This window comes from Globicephala melas, chromosome 2 (genome assembly GCF_963455315.2).
Source record: "Globicephala melas chromosome 2, mGloMel1.2, whole genome shotgun sequence".
Classification (NCBI taxonomy): domain Eukaryota; kingdom Metazoa; phylum Chordata; class Mammalia; order Artiodactyla; family Delphinidae; genus Globicephala; species Globicephala melas.
Window position 1 is genome coordinate 41,815,073 of NC_083315.2, and position 26,046 is coordinate 41,841,118.

Here is a 26,046-nt window from a genome sequence, read left to right on the forward strand (position 1 = left end):
ACAACACTGTATTTAAATGATATCATAAATTAACTGATTCTATTACAAGGCACATAGTAGTTACATGTGTTGAAGAAAGGATAGCTCATTGCTACTCTCTTCCACATTCCCCTAAGACATCTGAACGTTGGCTGTGGCTTGGAAAAGGTCCTTCTTGGGTGTTTAATAAAATAAGCTGTCTTGTTGGGAATTGCTGTTTTCACTTGCACCATGTTTTTCCTTCCCATTGCTCCCCATACCTGCTTGGCCACAATTTTCCCTGGAAAATTTCTCTAAACATAACCCCACAAGGACTTTTGTAGCACCAACACTTTTTTTTTTTTTTAAATTTTTATTTATTTATTTATTTTTGGCTGTGTTGGGTCTTCGTTTCTGTGCGAGGGCTTTCTCTAGTTGTGGCGAGCAGGGGCCACTCTTCAACGTGGTGCGCGGGCCTCTCACTGTTGCGGCCTCTCTTATTGCAGAGCACAAACTCCAGACGCGCAGGCTCAGTAGTTGTGGCTCACAGGCCCAGTTCCTCCGCGGCATGTGAGATCTTTCCAGACCAGGGCTCGAACCCGTGTCCCCTGCATTGGCAGGCAGATTCTCAACCACTGCGCCACGAGGGAAGCCCACCAACTGTTTTTTTGCTTAAAAATAAAATGACAGAATTTCCCTCATCTGAAGATTATGCGTCTGAAAAAAGATACATCAAACTCAGCTATGATTGATCTATTTTAGTATGTATACATATATGTAAACCTGGTGAGACTATTATTTTTTGAATACCATTCCTAAGAAGTCACATTTGTCCAACATTTCTAATTGGCCACCAACATCTGTCACATTCCACCTTTTATGTCTGTGACACAGAATTTCTAGGATGCATTAAAATGGGCATCAGATTTTCTAAAATGTTGCATGGTCTCTAATCGCTTGTATTCTCTCTCCACCCTCTCCTCTCTCTTTCTCCTCCTCACAGGGCTGATAGTCTACCTAGGAATGATGGGGGGAGCCTTCATCCTGGGGGGCCTGGCTGATAAGCTGGGGAGGAAGCGAGTTCTCAGCATGTCCCTGGCCGTCAACGCCTCCTTCGCCTCCCTCTCTTCCTTCGTACAGGGATATGGAGCCTTCCTCTTCTGCAGACTCATCTCAGGCATAGGGTGCGTAATTACAGAGGTTCAGCTGGACCTCCCCCCACACCAACCCCAAGACCAGTGGTCCATCCATCCTGATACCCTGACTCTGAGTAGTACCTCCAGAAAACTTTGAACTGAGTTTTTGTTTGACTTCCAAGATACTGTGTTAAAGTTGAACCTTAGAAAGGGGTTAGGTTGTAAAGTCAGTCATAAGGTCAAAATAATCTGACACTGCCTTGGCCGGTCTTTCGAATTCACTGGGTTATTTCACCACTGAGCCTAAGGGTGGGACAAGGCAATTGGGTTCCTGCTATGACCATTTTTAGTGTCTGACTTGGTTCTTACTTTCTGGCATTTTCTCTCTGCAGTATTGGGGGTTCTCTGCCCATTGTTTTTGCCTATTTTTCTGAATTCTTGTCCCGGGAGAAACGAGGAGAGCATCTCAGTTGGTTAGGCATCTTCTGGATGACTGGAGGCATCTATGCATCTGCCATGGCCTGGAGCATCATTCCACACTATGGTGAGTGCACTGGCTTAAAAGAACCCAGGGGCCCTTGTTACTATGACACCTGCATCCGAACAACATTCCCTGTCCTCAGCCTTATTCCCACACTCACTCACAGTTCCTGTGTATGACCTTGATCTTTCTAAAGAAATTCTAACACTGGAGACACATGGCTAATTTCAGTACACATGTCTTCCTGGAAATAATACAGTCTACCCTCCCTCACTTCCTCCCTCCTTCTCTCCTTTCCTTCCTTTTCTTTGAAAGGACTTCAACCTTCATCTCCTCCACCCCTCCTCCTCACAGCAAGTTAGGCTCAGTAACCCCATTTTATAGATGTTGTAACAGAAGCCAAGAAGTTGGTGACTTGGTCAAATTGATGACTTGGCCTTGGCCTGACCTTGGATCATGATGCCCCCTCCCCCTCAGTGTGGTGCTCTCATATACCTTCCATTTTAGTGCCTGCTGTCACTCTTTCAGCTGCAAACGTGGAGCAGCCCTTACAGACAAGGTCTTGGTTTCAGCTGAGACAATTTTATTATCTTGGATAATTGCAAAAACTGGATTTTCTGGTCAGGGACTTGGCAACATTAACTTTCACTATTGGATTTTATTAAGAGTAAAGTAGGGAGAAGGCAGCAGTTTTGATTTGATTATGCCTTTTGAGTATCCTGGGTAATATCATCATTACCCTTCAAAATTATGTTTGGTGAACCATTGATTATGGGTGTAGGCTTTGCCATCATTCAGAATCCTGCAGACCATAGGGAGGAACAGAAACTGCCCCTGAAACTGACCAACAATTCTCTACCCATTCCCTTCCTTGGTGTGTGTGTATTTATTGAAGTATAGTTGACTTACAATGTTGTGTTAGTTTCAGATGTACAGCAAAGAGATACAGTTATTCTTATTTATTTATTTATTGGAGTAAAATTGCTTTACAATGTTGTGTTAGTTTCTGCTGTACAATGAAATGAATCAGCTATATGTATATCTATATCCCCTCCCTCTTGGACCTCCCTCCCACCCTTCCTAACCCACCCATCTAGGTTGTCACAGAGCACTGATCTGAGCTCCCTGTGCTATACAGCAGGTTCCCACTAGCTGTCTATTTTACACATGGTAGTGTATTTATGTCAAACCTAATCTCCCAATTTGTCCCACCCTCCTCTTCCCCCTCGGTGTCCACATGTCTGTTCTCTACATCTACGTCTCAATCCCTACCCTACAAATAATTTCATCTCTAACATTTTTCTAGATTCCACATATATGCATTAATATATGATATTTGTTTTTCTCTTTCTGGCTTATTTCACTCTGTATGACAGACTCTAGGTCCATCCACATCTCTACAAATGATCCAGTCACTTTCTATTTTTATGGCTGAGTAATATTTCATTGTATATATGTACCACATCTTCCTTATCCATTCATCTGTCGTTGGACATTTAGGTTGTTTCCATGTCCTGGCTATTGTAAATTGTGCTGCAGTGAACATTGGGATACATGTGTCCTTTTGAATTATGGTTTTCTCAGGGTATATGCCCAGTAGTGGGATTGCTGGGTCATATGGTAGTTCTACTTTTAGTTTTTTAAGGAACCCCCATACTGTTCTCCATAGTGGCTCTATCAACTTACATTCCTACCAACAGTGCAAGAGGGTTCCCTTTTCTCCACACCCTCTCCAGCGTTTACTGTTTGTAGATTTTTTGATGATGGCCATTCTGACCAGTGTGAGGTGATACTTCACTGTAGTTTTGAATTGCGTTTCTCTAATAATTAGTGATGTTGAGCATCTGTTCATGTGCCTCTTGGCCATCTGTATGTTTTCTTTGGTGAAATGTCTATTTAGATCTTCTGCCCATTTTTTAATTGGGTTGTTTGTTTTTTTGGTATTGAGCTGCATGAGCTGTTTGTATATTTTGGAGATTATACATTTGTCCATTGCTTCATTTGCAAATATTTTCTCGCATTCTAGGGTTATCTTTTCCTCTTGTTTACGGTTTCCTTTGCTGTGCAAAAGCTTTTAATTAGGTCCATTTGTTTATTTTTGTTTTTATTTTCATTACTCTAGGAGGTGGGTTAAAAAAGATCTTGCTGTGATTTATGTCAAAGAGTGTTTTTCCTATGTTTTCCTCTAAGAGTTTTATAGTATCTGGCCTTACATTTAGGTCTTTAATCCATTTTGAGTTTATTTTTCTGTATGGTGTTAGGGAGTATTCTAATTTCATCCTTTTACATGTAGCTGTCCAGTTTTCCCAGCACCACTTATTGAAGAGGCTGCCTTTTCTCCATTGTATGTTCTTGCCTCCTTTGTCATAGATTAGGTGACCACAGGTGAGTGGGTTTATCTCTGGGGTTTCTATCCTGTACCATTGATCTATATTTCTGCTTTTGTGCCAGTATCATACTGTTTTGATTACTGTAGCTTTGTAGTATAGTTTGAAGTTGGGGAGCCTGATTCCTCCACCTCCATTTTTCTTTCTCAGGATTGCTTTGGCTATTCGGGGTCTTTTGTGTTTCCATACAAATTGCAAAGTTTTTTGTTCTAATTCTGTGAAGGATGCCATTGGTAGTTTGATAGGGATTGCACTGAATCTGTAGATTGCTTTGGGTAGTATAGTCATTTTCACAATATTGATTCTTCCAATCCACGAACATGGTATATTTCTCCATTTGTTTATGTTATCTTTGATTTCTTCCATCAGTGTTTTATAGTTTTCTGAGTATAAGTCTTTTTCCTTCTTAGGTAGGTTTATTCCTAGTTATTTTATTCTTTTTGTTGCCATGGTAAATGGGATTGTTTCCTTAATTTCTCTGATTTTTCATTGTTAGTGTATAGGAATGCCAGAGATTTCTGTGCCTTAATTTTGTATCCTGCAACCTTATCAAATTCACTGATTAGCTCTGGTAGTTTTCTAGTAGCATCTTTAGGAATTTCTGTGTATAGTATCATGTCATCTGCAAACAGTGACAGTTTTACTTATTCTTTTCCAATTTGTATTCTTTTTATTTCTTATTCTCTGATTACCATGGCTAGGCCTTCCAAAACTATGTTGAATAAGAGTGGCGAGAGTGGACATCCTTGTCTTGTTCTTGATCTTAGTGGAAATGCTTTCAATTTTTCACCATTGAGTATGATGTGTGCTGTGGGTTTGTCATATATGGCCTTTATTATGTTGAGGTAGGTTCTGTCTATGCCCATTTCCTGTAGAGTTTTTATCATAAATTGGTGTTGGATTTTGTCAAAAGCTTTTACTGCATCTATTGAGATGATCATATGGTTTTTATTCCTTAATTTGTCAATATGGTGTATCACATTGATTGATTAGTATATATTGAAGAATTCTTGCATTCCTGGGATAAATCGCACTTGATCATGGTGTATGATCCTTTTAATGTGTTGCTGGATTCTGTTTGCTAGTATTTTGTTCAGATTTTTGCATCTATGTTCATCAGTGATATTGGTCTGTGATATTTTTGTCTGGTTTTGGTATCAGGGTGATGGTGGCTTCATAGAATGAATTAGGGAGTGTTCCTCCCTCTGCAGTTTTTTGGAAGAGTTTGAGAAAGGTAGGTGTTAGCTCTTCTCTAAATGTTTGATAGAATTCACCTGTGAAGCCATCTGGTCCTGGACTTTTGTTTGTTGGAAAATTTTAAATTACAGTTTCAATTTCATTACTTGTGATAGGTCTGTTTATATTTCTAATTCTTCCTGGTTCAGTTTTGGGAAATTTTACCTTTCCAAGAATTTGTCCATTTCTTTGTGGTTGTCTGTTTTATTGGCATATAGTTGTTTGTAGTAGTCTCTTATAATCCCTTGTATTTCTGTGGTGTCAGTTGTGATTTCTCCTTTTTCATTTCTAATTTTACTGATTTGCAACCTCTCCCTTTTTTTCTTGTTGAGTCTGACTAAAGGTTTATCAATTTTGTTTATCTTCTCAAAGAACAAACTTGTAGTTTTATTGACCTTTGCTATTGTTTTCTTCATTTCTATTTCATTCATTTCTGCTCTGATCTTTATGATTTCTTTCCTTCTACTGACTTTGGGTTTTCTTTGTTCATCTTTCTCTTGTTGCTTTAGGTGTAAGGTTAGATTGTTTATTTGAGTTTTTCTTGTTTCTTGAGGTGAGATTGAATTGCTATAAACTTCCCTCTTTGAACTGCTTTTGCGGCATCCCATAGGTTTTGGGTCATCATGTTTTCATTGTCACTTGTTTCTATGCATTTTTAAATTTCTTCTTTGATTTTTTCAGTGATCTCTTGGTTATTTAGTAGTGCACTGTTTAGTCTCCATGTATTTGTGTTTTTTACAGTTTTTTTCCTGTAATTGATTTCCAATCTCATAGCATTGTGGTCAGAAAAAATGCTTGATATGATTTCAATTTTCTTAAATTTTCCGAGGCTTGATTTGTGACCCAAGATGTGATCTATCCTGGAACATGTTCCATGTGCACTTGAGAAGAAAGTGTATTCTGCCACTTATGGGTGGAATGTCCTATAAATATAAATTAAATCTATCTGGTCTATTGTGTCATTTAAAGCTTGTGTTTCCTTATTTATTTTCTGTTTGGATGATCTATCCATTGGTGTAAGTGGGGTGTTAAAGTCGCCTACTATTATTGTGTTACTGTCAATTTCCCCTTTTATAGTTGTTAGCATTTGCCTTATGAATTGGCGTTCTCCTAAGTTGGGTGCATAAATACTTATAATTGTTATATCTTCTGGGAGTGATCCCTTGATCATTATGTAGTATCCTCCTTACCTCTTGTAGCACTCTTTATTTTAAAGTCTGTTTTATCTGATACCAGTATTGCTATTCCAGCTTTCTTTTGATTTCCATTTGCATAGAATATCTTTTTCCATTCCCTCACTTTCAGTGTATGTGTCCCTAGGTCTGAAGTGGGTTTCTTGTAGACAGCATATATATGGGTCTTGTTTTTGTATCCAGTCAGCCAGCCTGTGTCATTTGTTTGGAGCATTTAATCCATTTACATTCAAGGTTATTATCAATATGTATGTTCCTATTACCATTTTCTTAATTGTTTTGGGTTTGTTTTTGCAGGTCCTTTTCTTCTCTTGTGTTTACCACCTAGGGAAGTTCCTTTAGCGTTTGTTGTAAAACTGGTTTGGTGGTGCTGAATTCTCTTAGCTTTTGCTTGTCTGAAAAGCTTTTGATTTCTCTATTGAATCTGAATGAGATCCTTGCTGGGTAGAGTAATCTTGGTTGTAGGTTTTTCTCTTTCATCACTAAGTATATCCTCCCACTCCTTTCTGACCTTCAGAGTTTCTGTTGAAAAATCAGTTGATAACCTTATGGAGATTCCTTTGTATGTTATTTTTTTGCTTTTCCCTTGCTGCTTTTAATATGCTTTCTTTGTATTTAATTTTTGTTAGTTTGATTAATATGTGTCTTGGTGTGTTTCTCCTAGGATTTATCCTGTATGGGACTCTCTACACTTCCTGGACTTGAGTGACTATTTCCTTTCCCATGTTAGGGAAGTTTTCCACTATAATCTCTTTAAATATTTTCTCAGACCCTTTCTTTTTCTATTCTTCTTCTGGGAGCCCTATAATTGAAATGTTGGTACGTTTAGTGTTGTCCCAGTGGTCTCTTAAGCTGTCTTCACTTCTTTTCATTTTTTTCTTTATTTTGTTTTGGGCAGTGAATTCCACCATTCTGTCTTCCAGCTCACTTATTCCTTATTCTGCCTCAGTTATGCTGTTATTGAGTCCTTCCAGTGTATTATTTTATTTTATTTTTTTGCGTTACGTGGGCCTCTCACCGCTGTGGCCCCTCCCGTTGCAGAGCACAGGCTCCGGACACGCAGGCCCAGCGGCCATGGTTCATGGGCCCAGCCACTCCGCAGCACGTGGGACCCTCTCGGACCGGGGCATGAACCCGCGTCCCCCACATCAGCAGGCAGACTCCCAACCACTGTGCCACCAGGGAAGCCCTTCTAGTGTATTTTTGATTTCAGTATTGTGTTGTTCATCTCGGTTTGTTTGTTCTTTAGTTCTTCTAGATCTTTGTTAAACATTTCTTGTATTTTCTCAATCTGTGCCTCCATTCTATTTCTGAGATTTTGGATCATGTTTACTATCACTACTCTGAATCCTTTTTTCAGGTAGGTTTCCTATTTCTTCTTCATTTATTTACTCTTGTAGGTTTTTATCCTACAAGACTTGCTCCTTTATCTGTGACATATTTTTTTTGTCATTTAATTTTTTTTTTTTTTTTTTTTGATGGGTGGGATTGTGTTCCTGTCTTTCTGGTTGTTTCACCTGAGGCTTCCAGCACTGGAGTTTGTAGGCTGTTGGGTAGAGCTGGGTTTTGGTACCAAGATGAGGACCTCCTGGAGACCTCATTCCAATGAATATTCCCTGGGATCTGAGGTTCTCTGTTAGTCCAGTGGTTCAGACTCAGAGCTCCCACCACAGGAGCTCTGGCCAAACCCCCAGCTTGTGAACCAAGATCCTGCAAGCCATGTGGGGAGGCAAAATAAAAAGAAAAAAAAAAGAAAGAGGAAAAAGAAAAAAGAAAAAAAAAAGAGCAGAACAATAGCAAAGAGTAAAAAATAAAATAAGATTAGAAAACTAACATATGTTAGAAAGAAAAAATATATATATATAGATGAAGCAACAACTGGAAGGTAAAACAGAATCTAAATAGTAAAAAAGAGGAGGAAAAAAAAAAGCCAGAAAAGGCCTTGGCTGTGGGGGGGTGGGGCTTAGGCAGGGGCAGGGTTTAGGTGGTGGGCGTGGCCTATGCTTAGGACTGGAAAAGGCCCTGGGGGTTGGGGTTGGGGCTTAGGCTCAACGCAGCAGGAGGGGCCCAGGAGTGCCCCTGGCTTTGGAGGTCTTAGGACCAGGTCCAGGACCCCAGCAGGCTCACTGGGCCCGAGTGGGTGGGAGAAACGCTAGGTGCATTCTCCCCATCCTCTGATCCTTGAGGGCCCCACCCCATTGGCCTCTCTTCTTCTTCCCCCATTCCTTCCCTCCTATGTCCCTAGGACCTCAACAGCCAGAGGGGGCCTCAGAGAATGGAGGACCAGACCTGGGAGCTCAGCAGGCATCCCAGGGCTTGAGGGAAACAGCTGCCATGCCTCCCCTGATCCTCCAGTCCTGGAGGGTTCCCCCTCCGTCTGCCGCTCCTCTTTTGCACCACACCCCGCACTTCCCTCCTATGCCCCTAGGACCAGTGCGGCCTGGAGGGGGCCTTGGAGGGTGGAGTAACCAGTTTGGGAGCCCTTCAGGATTCCCAGGGACCAATTGGGCAGGGGAAATGCTAGGCATGCTCACCCCGATCCTCCAAGCCCCCAAGGGTCCCTCCAGGCATGGGAACCCCTACCCCCTCCCAGCCACCCCTCAGGGGCACAGGTCCTGTCTGGCCTCCGCTTCTCCTTCCCCCTCACTCCCCCCACATCTTACCCAGTCACTCAGGGGTTCCTCCCGTCTCCTTAGGCATTGAGGTCCCCCACCAGCGTCTGGCAGGCACCCTAGTTGTGGGAAGATGCGAACTCCGTGTCTTCCCACACCGCCATCTTCCACTGTGCAGCTCAATTCTTCTTTTCAGATTCTTTTCCCTTATAGGTTATTACAAAATATTGGGTGGCCAAAAAGTTCATTTAGGTTTTTCCATAACATTTTACAGAAAACCCCAAACGAACTTTTTGGCCAACCCAATATTGAATATAGTTCCTGTGTTATACAGTAGGTCCTTATTGGTTATCTATTTTATATTCAGTAGTGTGTATATGTTAATTCCAGACTTCTAATTTATCCCTCCCCCCTCTTTCCCCTTTGGTAACCATAAGTTTTTTCTATGTCTGTGGGTTTATTTCTGTTTTGGAAGTTCATTTGTATCATTTTTTAGATTCCACATATAAGTGATATCATATGATAATTGTCTTTGTCTGTCTTACTTCACTTAGTATGATAATCTCTGGGTCCATCCATGTTTCTGCAAATGGCAGTATTTTATTCTTTTCAATCGCTGAGTAATATTCCATCTTATATATGTACCACATCTTCTTCATCCATTTATCTGTCCATGGACGTTTAGGTTGCTTCCATGTCTTGGCTGTTGTAAATAGTGCTGCTATGAACATAGGGGTGCATGCATCTTTTTGAATTAGAGTTTTGTCCAGATATATGCCCACAGGTAGGATTGCTGGATCATATAGCAACTCTATTTTTAGTTCTTTAAGGAACCTCCATAATGTTCTCCATAGTGACTTCACCAATTTACATCCCCACCAAGAGTGTAGCAGGGTTCCTTTTTCTCCTGGTATGCTTGTTTTAAATCTGACCCTCTCTGATGTGTGTTCTGGGTTAATGGAGGCTTCTGTATTATCTTTTTAAGAAGAAGCTTTGGTGTAGACAATCCCTATTTTATTAGTTAAGGGGATGCTGGGTGTATTACCCTGAGAACCTGATAAACCCTGAAATCTTAGTGGTTTAATACCAAAGAAGTTTTCCCCTCCTGCAAAGCCCGGCTGGTGTTTCTGATCTGCAGGCAGCTCTGCTCTATCAGTAATCCCAGGGCTCAGGTTCCCTCCAGCATGTGATCTACCCTCTTCAACAGGTAACCTACATGTTGGTTCGGTGAAAGAGCATGGACAGTTGTATGTGGGTGCTTTTGAAGGTCAGGCTAGGAATTGGATCACATCTTCTTTGCTCACATCCCATTGGCCCCAAATCTGTAATATGACCACACACTACGGCAAAGGACACTAGGAAATGTGACCTAGCTGTGTGTCCACAAGGTAGAGGAAATGGGTTTGGGACCATCATGTTACCTTTGCCATATCCCACTGGATTTTTGTATCAGAAACAGAGAAGAAATACGAACAAAAATAATGAAATAAAGAGTTGAAGGGTTTTCCAGATAATTTTGTTACCATAGGTAATTCTACATAATTTTAGATACAAAATTGTATTACTCCTGATATCAGGCTCTGCATTCTACCCTTCCCCAAAATGCATACATTAATTATCCAGGCCGTTGGTTATATGGGTCCAAGGAATTGCTTTTGTCCCCACAATTCTTGCTATAATATCACTTCCCCTGTTAATTGATCCAAACGTGTTAACACTAAGAAACTATTTCTACATATAAATTGAGTTAGACAGTTTTGTTGGGGTGGGGGGAAACAAATAGACTCTGGATAAAAGCTGAGTCAAAATAGTGGTTCTATGTAATTTGGGACAGGTCACCTAGCTTGTCCAGCCTTGGTTCCTTTATCTATAAAATGGAGAGAAGGAAGCAAAGAGAATAGACTGTGGAGATCCGATCTGTGCCAGCCCTAACATCCAGCAGTTCTTGGGAGGCAAATAATGGTGAGAAAATTTTGGAGACGATTCTAGTATTTGGGCTGGTTTCCCTCCAAGCTGCATTAGCAATTCTAGCCCTATTTTCAGACTGCTTGTTCCACAAGGGAACTGCCCTCACAACCAACCAATGAGCAAAGGTCCTTGGCTTCCCTCTGATTGGATCAACTTAAGTCATGTGCTCACCTCAGCCAATCACTAAACCCCAGAGCATGCCAGGTCCTGGGCGTTTCATATACTTTCTTCTCCATTCCTGGCACTGGGGATGGGGTCAGTCCCACCCAAACCACAAGTCTGCAACCCAGTGGAGAGGAAGGATGGGAAGGATGTTGTGAGGGGAGCAACCCACAATAGTCACTACAAACTACATCATTTTTTCACTTCACTTTGCACACACAAACACACAATGTCTGGGTGTCTGGTTTCTAAAAAAGCAATAAAAGAATTCAGGCTGGGGACACATTGACCAAGACTAAGGGGGATGCCCATGGCAGAGGGGCCGCATAGCTCCTGGCTGATAGCAGGGCTTGTGGTTAAGTATCTTACTCCAAATGGATAGGATATTTTCCTATTTGTATGCCTATAAGAAATCTATGGCTTTTACATTCCATTTAAAAATACCAGCCTCTTGGATGATTAGGCTTAATTGAAACAGGCATTAACTTGAGGGCAACCCATCCTAGAAATATGGCGGACTAGAATCACAGTGCAACAGGAGTGATTATTTATTTTAAACCTCATTTTACCAGGACCAGATGTTCTGTCCACAGTGAACAGAGACATTTGATGATATTTCCCAACAGACCTAAGACATTAATCCTCTAAAACCCCCTCCACTCAGCAGGGACAAATGCAAGGGTGATCCGGAAAGGAGACTTGATGTTTGTACGTAGCTTGTGCAAACCATTTAACTGGTTTTGCAGGAATGAAGTGATGGGAGGTCTTGGCACCAGGAATTTGGGTGACTGAGTCATTGAGAAAGAAAGTTACAAAACTCAGAATGTTTTTCTGGGAACTCATGGGCATAGCCCCCCCAGAATGGATATATTATGGAAGATTAATTCCCACTGTAGTCAGCAACACCAGCTGTTTGAGAAATCCCGATGGAGAAAAGTAGGGCAAGCTAAAAGATCAGTGACCAGAACAATCCCTGTCTCCAAATTAATAGTAGTCTTATATATTTGGAAGCAGTTCACTGTTTAATTTTAATTGATTTAAGGCCCCAAAGGTGTGCCTAATGAATGTGATAAGTGCAGATTACTAAAATCACCATAAAAACCAGAGGCATGAGGGAATAATGGATTTTGGATAATTTGCATATATTTTCATTAAGAAAAAAAATATCTCTGAGGCAGAATACTTTCTAAACATACCTGCTTCTGCCCTTCTTCTCTTGTTACCCACCTGAGTTTGACTGCTATATAGCTTTGGTCAGCTTTATTTCTGATTACGCCAGAGTGGTTTTCGGACATGAGCTGAAGATGTGGAAATCTTACTATGGTTTTGCCTTCTTCTTTCTGTTGTCACTCTCAAGAGAGAAAGACTTCTTAATTAAAATTAAAATAAACAAACAGGGACTTCTGTGGTGGAGCAGTGGTTAAGAATCCGCCTGCCAATGCAGGGGACACAGGTTCGACACCTGGTCCAGGAAGATCCCACATGCCTCGGAACAGCTAAACCCGTGCATCACAACTACTGAGCCCACACGCCGCAACTACTGAAGCCCATGCGCCTAGAGCCCCTTCTCCGCAACAAGAGAAGCCACCGCAATGAGAAACCCATGCACCGCAACGAAGAGCAGCCCCCGCTCACCGCAACTAGAGAAAGCCCGTGCGCAGCAACGAAGACCCAAAGCAGCCAAAAATAAATAAATAAATTTATAAAAGAAAAAACTCCTGTGAGATGGAAGGAGAACAGGACAGGCTGTGCAAAAAAGAGATTTGATTGTGATTGAGAATGTTGGATGTATTATGTGTATTATGTTCTATGGCCATTGTGTAAAAGCGGCCACAGCCCCATGTTTTTTTCACCTGGGATTCCCTCCGGCCAGTCATTCCATTGTGCAAATAGAGTAAGAAATATCTGCAGAAACAGCAGATATTGGTTAGGAGTCCCCTGCAAGTAGAACAAAGTGAACCGCGATGGTAAGAGAGAATTCAAGACATAAACTGCCCACCTCCGGAGTTGGCCATATAGTATATTTTCAAGTAAATGGAATAGAGATTTTACAGCCGAATAATGTTCACCGTTTGAACTTTAGAAATCAATATATTTATTTATAAAGTTTGGTCTTTTTCAGAAATGCTGTTGGAATTGTCTTCAGAGATCGTTTTGAGTGACATGAGAGAACCAGTCTATTTCATAACCTGGCTTTAAAAGAAAATAATCCTTTTGCTGATATTCATCTATTTTACTCAACATCTTTGGCACTAACTGTCATGTAACTATTTCGAAACAAATCAAATCTACCCTCAAAGCAGGTGAATTACTTTTGGCTGCCAGGAGCTTTCACACGCAGCAAATCTGTGGAAGTACCATTACCTGCCTTCTACAGCTGTGAAAACCCACCAACATAACAATAACGATGTGAGAAAGCCAGGATTTGAACTCTGATCTATGTGACTGCAAAAGTCCAGGCACTTTTCACTGTGTTATCGTCCTTTGCAAGAGGAAAATTTGCTTCTTACGAAGCTATTTGAAGGAATGTTTTGTAGATCCTGAAGGCAATTTCGGAAAATGAATTTTAGAAATGTTTTGAATAATGAAAGCTGAGTAGGAGCTATTCACCTCTCCATTTCAATGATGGTAGAATTCATTTGAGTGTAGAAGCTCAGTTTCTTTAAAAAAAATTAGTATTATCACTGACAGTTTTTTCAAAATGTGGTCCTGAACCCTGTGCATTGGAATCACCTAGAGCTGGTATTGCCCTTTGACTTAGGTAAGACTAATGCCCCATCAAAACCCTGGGTCACGTAAGGCCTTGCTCTGGCTTTCCTCCAGCTGTACCTCTTCCCATGAGGCAACGTGCGTCCCTAAGGCCACAATCCCACTCCATCCAGATCATGCTCTGGCTACTCAGGACCTAGGACTCCCCACTAAACTCAAGGGATCATGACAAGGACACCCACTCTTACTACGGTGGTGTGTGTGGTGTGACCACACATGTTGGCATGAGGCCCCTCATTCTACAGGAGGGGCTGGTTGGGGGACAGAAGGGGGTCCTGTAAAGGTGGGTCTTGGGCAGGTCAGGGCTTGGCCTTCCAGCTCCTTATTTGTTGAGCAGGAGGATGGAACCTCTGTTATCTAAGAGTTTAACTGAAATTTTAATGAATATATAGAAATATGGGATGGTGCCTCTATTTGTACTCCTACCCAAGGCCCCATAAGTATCAGGCCAGGCCTGCCTCTGGGGTTGACAAGATGCAGATTCCCAGCGCCTTTCAGAATCAGAGGCTTTGGGGACACAGCCAGGAAGTCTGCATGTTAACCTGCTCCCCAGTTGATGCTCTTGTGCCCCATGGTTTGAAAGCCAGTTCTTGAAGGTCACTCTAAGACCGTGTGTCAGAGATCCTCTGACTGCTTCTTCACAGGCTGGGGCTTCAGCATGGGCACCAATTACCACTTCCACAGCTGGAGAGTGTTTGTCATCGTCTGCGCTCTGCCCTGCACTGTGTCCATGGTGGCCCTGAAGTTCATGCCAGAGAGCCCGAGATTTCTGCTAGAGGTGAGTCAGCGCCCCCAACCCGTGTGAGCGCAAGCCCTGCTGCCAGCCCTGCTGCTCCAGCCCCTTGGTCCCATGTTGGCTGACCTGGCCCATCATTAAATCCATCGTGATGGTTGCACGCCTGGGATTCAAGGACAGCCAGAGCCGGAGGGACTCAGGAGCTCACTGAGCACAGAGCAGCAGCACTGCTCCCCGAGGCTGGGTGGAGCTGGAGGGGGCTCTGCTGAGGATACTTCTGGCACCCACTCTCCCCAGAGGTCCTGATTATGAGGCTCTTCAAAGCTGCCTGCAGTTTTTCCATGTTACGGCTGTGAGCTGGGTTGTAAATCTGTCACTGCTCCCAAGCCCTTCAAGACTCTTGGCTTTGCAGGACCTCTCTCCTCCAGAAAGCTGCTCCCGGAGTCCTGTGAGGTTTCCAGCTTGGTGGTGGTGGTGGTGAGGCTCTCGTGCTTGCGGTGGTCAGACAGGCAGGGCTGGTGGAGGGACGATAGGACTTGAAGGCTCTTACAGCCCCAATTCTCAGAGTCTACTTATAAGCCTCCTTCTAGCTTTCTGCAGACTGACCCTCCTTGTTGAGTTTCTTCTTTCATCCCATTGATCAGGTTCCAGATGCAGTAAAAAGGTTTTTTATCCATGCTTATCTCAAAAGCTACCCTTCATTGTGTATGAGTTTCCTAGGGCTGCTCTAACAAAGGCACACAAACCGAGGGGCTCATAGTAAGAGAAGTTTATTGTCTCACAGGTCTGTTGGCTAAAAGTCCCCAACCAAGGTGTTGGCAGGGCCACACTCCCTTGGAAGCCCTTAGGGAAGCTTTACTTGCCTCTTTCAACTTCTGGTGGGTTGCTTGCATTTTTTGGCATTCCTTGGCTTGCAGCTGTTTCACTCCAGTCTCTGCCTTTGTCACCACACGGTGTTCTCTCTATGTGTCTCTGGCTCTTCACATGGGCTTCTTCTTATAGGGACACCAGTCATGTTGGATTAGGGGTGCACCCTACCCCAGTATGACCTCACCTTAATTAATTACATCTGCAGCAACCCTGCTTCCAAATAAGGTCACATTCTGGGGTACTGACAGCTAGAACTTCAACATATTTTTAGGGTTGGGGACATAGTTCAACCCATCACATGTTGTGTCTTTGCTTTGTCCTGCCAGGGAGGAACATGGCTCCCACCTTGCAATCTATTCAACCTTAACCTACGAGTAGTTACTCACAGCCTATAATGATAATAGTACCCAGCATTTACACCTTGAAGGTACAACCTTACTATCCTTCCAAGATGGGCTGCGACAGAAACTTGTCCTAGTCTTTCACAAGCCCTAGATAGTAACACATCCATGGCCAATCGCCTCAGACTTGGGTATCAGCACCTGTTGGGCTTGTAGGGTTTTCCACCCCTAATCAGCAAAAGACTGTTCATGTCTCTCTCCTTGGTTTTACCAGATGGGCAAACACGACGAAGCCTGGATGATTCTCAAGCACGTTCACGACACCAACATGAGGGCTAAAGGGGCCCCAGAGAAGGTGTTCACGGTGAGTGCATGGTCACCTATGCCAACAGGAGGGGGCCTCTCCTCTTCGCTGCTTTGGTTTGCTAAAAAATAATTTTATTATATAAGCATATCCCAGAAAATTTGTCAAAAGGGGAATAAAGCCCCTGACATTCCTATTACTGCATCATAATTATTCTTTGCATTTTGATGGATACCTTCTTGGTACTGCTAAGTGTTCAAATATGGCAAAGGGAAAACCTAGCTATATTCATATGGGGATAACCATATGTACATATATTTACATATATCAATGCATATAGATTATTCAGGAGTACTTATAGGCATTCTATATGTGTCTCATAGTATTCAGAATCATCCTTTTAATGGACATTAATATTAGAAACATTAACACAGTTTTCGTAAACATGTCCCCAATGTTAGAGATGCATATGCCCTGCTTTATTACCTTGTTCCTGCAAATATTGCTGCAATGAACCTTTTCCTGCACATAGTTCCTTTCCTTTCATGTTCTGGGTTTGTTTTCTAAGAGTAGACTCCTAGAAATAAAATGAGTGCCTCAAACAGCATGAGTATTTTTATAGCTCTTGAGATGCATTGCAAATTACATTTCAGTAGGGTTGCAATGATCTGTGATACCTCCAATGATAGGATACCTGTTTCTCAGCATCCTTACCAGCATTGGCTGTTAGCCTGGATTTTCTTTCTCACTAGTTTAAAAAATGAAAAACTGGCCAATGGCAATTTCCACGGGGAGGTCCTGTTAGTTACCATGAACTGTGCTCTTCCCACCAAGCTGTGGCCAACCACGAGGAATACCCACAGCAGGGTCCCTGTGCACCTGTCTGCATGACCCCATTTTAGACCAACTCCAAATCCATTTCTTCAAGGAAGCCTTCCTGAGTTAACTCCCACCTACTCCAACTCACTGCTTTTGCTTCTTTGGCTTCCGTAATTTGAGTCTGGAGTAAAACACTTTTTCTTGTTAACCTGTTACTTGAAACCCCTGATTCTCAGGCAGGACCCCATAGCAGCTAAGAATCTACAACCTGAAGCCAGACCAGTCTGGGTCCAAATCCTGATTTTAACATGTTCTAGCTGTGTGGCCTTAGGCAAGATACTGTCTGTGCCTTATTTTCTTCATTGGGAAAAGAGGGATAACAATGTCTATGAATACAGTTATAGTAAGGATTAAAATCAAGCGCCTAAACTGTGCCTGGCTTAGAGTAAATACTACATAGATGTTAACTATTATCCAAATATTTTATGTCATATTTTTAAATAAATAAACTCAAATAATAGATTTTATAGAAAGTTGTCCAGTGGAATATTTCCCCAATTCCAACACTCCTAAAATTATCTAAAATATGGGACCAGTCCTTTTATCACAAACATTTATTAAGAAGCACCATTAACAATATTTATAGACTTTCCGGTTGGATAAACGAAATGTAATTGAAAATAGAACTTTTAGCTAGTTCATTTTCTTAATCCTTCCTCAATTAACTTTCTTATTAAAAATTTCCCACACTTAAAAAAAAAGGAAGAAGAAGCACAATTAGCAGAGCTACTCCAAATGAAAGATGATAAGGGAACTGGTGGTTCTCCCAGCCTCCCATCCCCGCCACTCCCTGTGATGGGTTTTCATGCTGCAGCTGGACTGCAGGTCTGGACCCCAGATGCTAGCAGGAACGCCCTGTCCCCTGGGGTCTGGGTATGCTTGGTTCAGTCCTGCCTCCCACCCCACCCATTCTATAGCCTTCTCTCCAAGCTCCTGCTTATTCCTAGGAGATGTTACTGAGTCTTTGGGTATAACCTCTGCTTTTAGTAGATTTCACTCTTTCTCAGGAAAAGGGAATTAAAAAGGTCACGGGCTCAGTATTTCCAAACTGACTTGATGATCATAGTAATTTTGTAGAAGAGGATGACTGGATGGGCCAGGAAAAAAAAAAAAGAAAAGGGGGCTTCCCTGGTGGCGCGGTGGTTGGGAGTCCGCCTGTCGATGCGGGGGACGCGGGTTCGTGCCCCGGTCTGGGAGGATACCGCGTGTCGCGGGGCGGCTGGGCCCGTGCGCCATGGCCGCTGAGTCTGGGCGTCCGGAGCCTGTGCTCCGCGACGGGAGAGGCCACGGCAGTGAGAGGCCTGCGTACCAAAAAAAAAAAAAAAAGAAAGAAAGAAAAGAAAAGAAAAACAGCCTGAAAGTGTTCCTGACCTCAGACAGCTGGGCAGTGGCTGGAGTCAGGAGTGATACTCAGCCCTGCCGAATGGGGTCGTCTGCTAGGATCCTGTGCGCTCCCCTCTGTAGATGGTACTCACAGTAAACATGCTCAGGGGCCTGGAGGAAGAGCTTAGGGTAGGCCAGGCTCTTAGTGTTCATGGTGAGCCCTGGATGTGGCCCTCCTCACATCCACCTTGGAGCTGATGGGGTTCAGGACATGATACCCCAAGATATGGCACCTCGGCATATTGAATATCGGAAGCTGAAGGAGCTTGAGAAAACAGCAGAAGTAGAAATGTCACTCTGAACTCCCCCTGCTCCCCTTTCTTCCCTGAAACAGGCCATAAGTCTCCCACATGGAAGGTGCTCTCCGGGCACCAGGAGGAAAGAAGACATTGTTCTCAGCAGAGATGGGGAACTTAGGGCCAAGAAGGCCGTATCAACAAACCTTGTTAAACTAACCCTTATCGTCCTAATTACTTCTTCACCATTTCTTCACCCTAGCCCAAATCCCTTTGTCTTGTCAGTTCTTCACAAATTTACTGTTTCTACAAGGTATAAAAACTTCCTGGGCTGGTCACTTCTTCGGGGCTTCATTCTCTCGTGAAGGCTCCCACGGACATGTAAAAATTCAGTAAAATGTGGATGCTTTCCTCCTGTTAATCTCTCTTTGCCAGTTTAACTTCCAGACCCAGCCAGGGAGCCTAAGAGGGTAGAGGAATACTTTCCCCTCCCCTACAGAGCCCTGGCTTTCACCAGCCCCTGTCGCTACCTCACAAGCTTCTGAACAGCCCCCTGGCAGGTGTCCACTGAAACACCTTTGGAAAGGGGGTGGGTTGAAGTATTCCCCTGAGAACCCATGCTCTGCAAGGCTGGGGTGAGCACAGACCACACAGACTGTATTCTACTTTAGACTGAAGCAAAGCCAAGTATCCTAGTTAATTGTAACTTAGAGTAATTATGCTTTGCAAGTTGTCAACACGCCCACTCCCAGATCCGGAGGGAATAGGGTGTTATTTTCCCCAGGAGCAAAGCAAAGACAAAATTTGTATTTCCTTCCCCTCTCCCCCACCCACACCTCAGGCACGCGGGATCTTAGTTCCCTGACCAGGGATTGAACCCGCGCCGCCTGTGGTGCAAGCACAGAGTCTTAACCACTGGACCTCCGGGAAGTCCCATTTAGTGAGATTCTTAACGTGCTTCCTGACTTGGGGTCAACCTTCTCCTCGGCCTCTTTCGGCTGCAGCTGGGTTCTTGGTCTCCCTGGGATACCTAATAACACAAAGACCAGTTCCAGCCAAGAGTCACACTGGAGGGCCTGCTGCGTTCTCTCTCCTGTGTCCCTGTGTGGGCCTGGGCAGAAGAGCATTTGCAAAGGCCACACACCCAGGAATGGCAGGACCAGCCCAGGAGGCTCTGGCATGCTTATATACCTGTGATGTTTAGGAAGAGCACCTATGCTTTTACCAGGTTCTCAAAAGGGTATCCGGCCCTCCCAAGAGAAGAACCACTGTTTTCAGTGTTTAGAAAAACAAAGCCGAGCCCTCCTAGGCTCAGGGCTTGGGAATTAAAGAAGCAATTGTCCCTAATTCAGGAACTGTATTTCCCCCTGTGGATATCCAGCCGCATCTCTCTCTCTGTCTCCTCACATTCTCAGTCCCTTGGCTGAAGGAAGAGATGGAGACACTTACGACTAAAGCCTTTTCTCCCTAGAAAGAAAGGTTTGTTGGAGGAGGTGATAGAAACTGGTTTTGAATTTTTTGAGTACACTCTTCTATTTTGCTCTGAATTGGTCTGCATGCACGGACCTTGATAACTTGGCTAAGAGTTTGTGTGGTCAGGAATCTCCTTAACATGATGGTTAGTTATAGAAGGCAGTGGTTGTCTTAAACATTGATTAAACTGAAAATCGCTGTCTTAAGGAGTCAGGATTGCTCCCTGGGGCTACCTGCTGACATTGGACAAATTAACACTTTCCGGGGCCCTTGGGGGAGCCCTGAGATATACAGCCTTATTTCCATTCCCTATCTCTTTGATTTCCTCCAGGAAAACCAGGGGTAGCAAGGAAGACATAATTTCTCTCTCTTTCTAAAAATTAAGGTATAATTGACAGATAACATTATATTAGTTGCAGGTGCACCACATAATGATTCAGTTATTTGTATACATTGCAAAATGATCACCACAATGTCTCATTACCATCTGTCACCGCACATTTAAAAACATTTTTTTTCTTGTGATGAGGACTTTTAAGATTTACTTTCTTAGCAACTTTCAAGTAATGAATACTGTATTATTAACTATAGTCACCATGCCCTATGTTACATCCCCATGACTTATTTTATAACTGAAAATTTGTACCTTTGATGCCTTTCTCCTATTTTATCCACCCATAACCCCTCTCCCCTCTGGGAACCACCAGTCTGTTCTCTGTATCTATGAGCTTGGTTTTCTGTTTCTGTTTTGTTTTGTTTGTTTGTTTGATTCCAAATATAAGTGGGATCATAAAGTATTTGTCTTTCTCTGACTTATTTCACTTACGTAATGCCCTCGATGTCCATCCATGTTGTCGCAAATGGCAAGATTTTTTTTAAAATTTTTTGTGGCTGGGTAGTATTCCATTGTGTGTGTGTTTGCGTGGGTGGGTGTGTATCACATTGTTATCCATTCACCTGTTGATGGCCACTTAGGTTGTTTCCATATCTTCACTTTTATAAATAATACTGCAGTGAACATGGGAATGCAGATATCTTTTCGAGTTAGTGTTTTCATTTCCTTTGGATAAATACCCAGAAGTGGAATTGCTGGATCATATGGTGGTTCCATTTTTAATTTGGGGAGGAACCTCTATACTACTTCCCATAGTGGCTGCACCAATTTACACCCCCACCAACAACGCAGAAGGATTTCCTTTTCCCCACATCCTTGTCAACACTTGTTATTTCTTGTCTTTTTGATAATAACCATTCTAGCAGGTGTGAGGCGATATCTCATTGTAGTTTTGATTTGCAGTTCCCTGATGATTAGTGATGTTGAGCATTTTTTTCACGTACCTGTTGGCCATCTGTATGTCTTCTTTGGAAAACTGTCTATTCAGATCCTCTGTCCATTTTTTAATTGGATCTTTTTGTTTAGTTTTTTTTGCTATTGAGTTGCATGAGTTCTTTTTATATTTTGGATATTAGTCTCTTATCAGGTATATGATTTGCAAGTGTCTTCTCCCATTCAGTAAGTTGCCTTTTCATTTCGTTGATGATTTCCTTTGCTGTGCAGGAGGACATAATGTCTTTTATTCTGCTGTGTTTTAAAAATGTCTTGCATAGCAAACCCCCTTTCCTAACACACACACACAAACACACACACACACTGTTGCCTATATGGGTTCTAGACTTCTGTGATGTTAATATCCATTAAGGATAGACTTGTGAATTTTAAGGTGGAGTCAACTCTACTATGGGCAAATCAGATATAAACAGGAATTCAGTGTATTTCCCAAAGCCATCATTGAGTGAAAAAACTCTGATTCATTTTGTCTGCAGTGGGACATAGCCACCTGAGAAAGATCCCTAAGAGATGCTATGTACAATTTTGGCTAAGAATTACTGAACTGTAGGGTCACCGAAAGCTCCTCTAGCCCTAAGTAAGTTAATAAAGTCAGTTACATTAAACTAAAAAATTGAAAAGTCAAAGTGGGGTTAAGATTCTCTAGCCAATCTTTGCTTTACAGGTTTCCAACATTAAAACTCCCAAGCAAATGGATGAATTCATTGAGATCCAAAGTTCAACAGGGACTTGGTACCAGCGCTGGCTAGTCAGATTCAAGACCACTTTCAAGCAGGTACAGCTGGGGACCTGGGGTTGTTGAGAGGGAGGCTCTATGGAAATCTGTAACGTCAGTGGATGAAGAATAGAGATCCTGAACACCCCCATCAGCCCAAGACAGTGTGGTGGGCAGGAAGCTACCTTGGATAGGGACTTTCGGGTCCTAGCCCATGCTTACCTGTGAGCCCTTGAGCCACAAACTATAGACCTTCGTTTCTTTCCTTTGTTCTTCCTTCCCAAGGCAGAGATTTTGAATGTAGGTGCAATGTCTAGTCTGAGTAAAAACCTTTCTCTCTAGCACCTTCTCATTAAATAATCCATAGGAAGAAAGGAGTGGGTTAAAGAAATGACCCCTTTGAGATTTGTTGGTGATTTCTGAGAAAGTCTTCTTGAAGGGCAAGGCTCCTGTGAGGTGAATCAACTATTGAACACTGAGGCAGTCAATGGCCAGAGTCTCCTGAGCCTGGATAACCTTCCTGGTGTAAAAGGTGGTTCAATGTTTGGAATATCACCCATTCCCACTGGCGGGGAGCAGAACTCACTGCTCAAGGCTATTCACTGCCTTGACATCTCCACTCCGTGTGCTTTTTGTCACATGCATGGAGCATTGTTGTGTTCCCAGGTGCTACAGGACGGTTAGAAGTTGAGACCAGCCAGTAAGAAGAGAAGAGGCTTTCCTTGTTATTTGAGCAGAATAGCCGCCTCTGGAAGATAATGGGTTCCTAGGCAATTTAATAGAAAATACTAAAAATGAGCTTTTCCAAGTCACAAGTTTCTGCCTTTAACAACCCATCTCTTCTGTGTGTTACAGGTCTGGGAAAATGCTCTGTACTGTGTGATGGGGCCCTACAGGATGAACACACTGATTCTGGCCGTGGTCTGGTTCACCATGGCTTTAAGGTAAGCTCTGTCTTCCTTAAGTTCATTAATTTCCTCGTGCTTCAGGTGCCTCATCTATACACTGAGGGTTACAGTTGGTTCTAACTTACAGAGTCTGTGTCAGATTGGATGATTTTGGCTCTAAGTAACAGGCAGCCAACTCTAGTGGCTTCTACAACTAGGAAATTTCTGATCCTTTTTTAAAAATTTTGTATTTTATTAAAAAATTTTTTTTATTATTTTTCTTTTACATCTTTATTAGAGTATAATTGCTTTACATTTTTGTGTTAGTTGCTGCTGTATAACAAAGTGAATCAGCTATACATATACATATATCCCCATATCTCCTCCCTCTTGCGTCTCCCTCCCACACTCCCTATCCCACCCCTCTAGGTGGTCACAAAGCACCGAGATGATCTCCCTGTGCTATGCGGCTGCTTCCCACTAGCTATCTATTTTATGTTTGGTAGTGCATATATGTCAACACCACTCTCTCACTTCATCCCAGCTTTACCCTTCCCCCTCTCCGTGTCCTCAAGTATATTCCCTACATCTCTGTCTATTACTATCATGCCCCTAGGTTCTTCAGAACCATTTTTTTTTTTTAGATTCCATATATATGTGTTAGCATACACTATTTGTTTTTCTCTTTCTGACTTACTTCACTCTGTAGGACAGACTCTAGGTCCATCCACTTCACTACAAATAACTCAATTTCGTTTCTTTTTATGGCTGAGTAATATTCCATTGTATATATGTGCCACATCTTCTTTATCCATTCATCTGTCGATGGACACTTAGGTTGCTTCCACGTCCTGGCTATTGTAAATAGTGCCACAATGAGCATTGTGGTACATGACTCTTTTTGAATTATGGTTTACTCAGGGTATATGCCCAGGAGTGGGATTGCTGGGTCGTATGGTAGTTCTATTTTTAGTTTTTTAAGGAACCTCCATACTGTTCTCCATAGTGGCTGCGTCAATTTACATTCCCACCAACAGTGCAAGAGTATTCCCTTTTCTCCACACCCTCTCCAGCATTTATTGTTTGTAGAATTTTTGATGATGGTCATTCTGACTGGTGTGAGGTGATACCTCATGGTGGTTTTGATGTGCATTTCTCTAATGATTAGTGATGTTGAGCAGCTTTTCATGTGTTTGTTGGCAATCTGTATGTCTTCTTTGGAGAAATGTCTATTTAGGTCTTCTGCCCATTTTTGGATTGGGTTGTTTGTTTTCTTGATATTGAGCTATATGAGCTGCTTGTATATTTTGAAGATTAATCCTTTGTCAGTTGCTTCATTTGCAAATATTTTCTACCATTCTGAGTGTTGTCTTAAGTTTCATTAGGTACCATTTGTTTATTTTTGTTTTTATTTCCATTTCTCCAGGAGGTGGGTCAAAAAGGATCTTGCTGTGATTTATGTCATAGAGTGTTCTGCCTGTGTTTTCCTCTAAGAGTTTGATAGTGTCTGGCCTTACATTTAGGTCTTTAATCCATTTTGAGTTTATTTGTGTGTATTGTGTTAGGAAGTGTTCTAATTTCATTCTTTTACATGTAGCTGTCCAGTTTCGCCAGCACCACTTAATGAAGAGGCTGTCTTTCCTCCACTGTATATTCTTGCCTCCTTTATCAAAGATAAGGTGACCATATGTGTGTGGGTTTATCTCTGGTCTTTCTATCCTGTTCCATTGATCTATATTTCTGTTTTTATACCAGTACCATACTGTCTTGTAGCTTTGTACTATAGTCTGAAGTCTGGGAGCCTGATTCCTCCAGCTCCATTTCTCTTTCTCAAGATTGCTTTGGCTATTCAGGGTCTTTTGTGTTTCCATACAAATTGTGAAATTTTTTGTTCTAGTTCTGTGAAAAATGCTGTTGGTAGTTTGATAGGGATTGCGTTGAATCTGTATATTGCTTTGGGTAGTATAGTCATTTTCATAATGTTGATTCTTCCAATCCAAGAACACGGTATATCTCTCCATCTGTTGGCATCATCTTTAATTTCTTTCATCAGTGTCTTATAGTTTCCTGCATAGAGGTCTTTTGTCTCCTTAGGTAGGTTTATTCCTAGGTATTTTATTCTTTTTGTTGCAGTGGTAAATGGGAGTGATTCCTTAATTTCTCTTTCAGATGTTTCATCATTAGTGTATAGGAATGCACGAGATTTCTGTGCATTAATTTTGTATCCTGCAACTTTACCAAATTCACTGATTAGCTCTAGTAGTTTTCTGGGAGCATCTTTAGAATTCTCTGTGTATAGTATTGTGTCATCTGCAAACAGGACAGTTATACGTTTTCTTTTCCAATTTGGATTCCTTTTATTTCTTTTTCGGCTCTGATTGCTGTGGCTAAAACTTCCAAAACTATGTTGAATAATAGTGTTGAGAGTGGGCAAACTTGTCTTGTTCCTGATCTTAGTGGAAATGCTTTCAGTTTTTCACCATTGAGAACAATGTTGGCTGTGGGTTTGTCATATATGGCCTTTATTATGTTGAGGTAAGTTCCCTCTATGCCTACTTTCTGGAGAGTTTTTATCATAAATGGGTGTTGAATTTTTCAAAAGCTTTTTCTGCATCTACTGAGAGGATCATATGGTTTTTATCCTTCAATTTTGTTAATATGGTGTATCACGTTGATTGATTTACGTATATTGAAGAATCCTTGCATTCCTGGGATAAACACCACTTGATCATGGTGTATGATCCTTTTAATGTGCTGGTGTATTCTGTTTGCTGGTATTTCGTTGAGGATTTTTGCATCTATGTTCATCAGTGATATTGGCCTGTAGTATTCTTTTTTTGTGACATCTTTGTCTGGTTTTGGTTTCAGGGTGATGGTGGCCTTGTAGAATGACTGTTCTTCCTTCTGCTATATTTTGGAAGAGTTTGAGAATGATAGGTGTTAGTTCTTGTCTAAATGTTTGATAGAATTTG

General features: G+C 42.1%; 1 protein-coding gene across 3 annotated transcripts in view; it reads left to right on the forward strand.

Annotated features, from left to right (window-relative positions):
• SV2B (synaptic vesicle glycoprotein 2B) overlaps positions 1 to 26,046 on the forward strand; it is a 199,137-nt gene that overhangs the window by 149,278 nt on the left and 23,813 nt on the right. For all 3 annotated transcript variants that reach the window (XM_030873197.2, XM_060293889.1, XM_060293888.1), the window contains 6 exons: positions 962 to 1,142; positions 1,487 to 1,638; positions 14,547 to 14,680; positions 16,124 to 16,213; positions 22,137 to 22,247; positions 23,043 to 23,131. In XM_030873197.2, the coding sequence (XP_030729057.2) occupies positions 962 to 1,142; positions 1,487 to 1,638; positions 14,547 to 14,680; positions 16,124 to 16,213; positions 22,137 to 22,247; positions 23,043 to 23,131 (757 nt within the window). The remainder of the gene's footprint in view (positions 1 to 961; positions 1,143 to 1,486; positions 1,639 to 14,546; positions 14,681 to 16,123; positions 16,214 to 22,136; positions 22,248 to 23,042; positions 23,132 to 26,046) is intronic.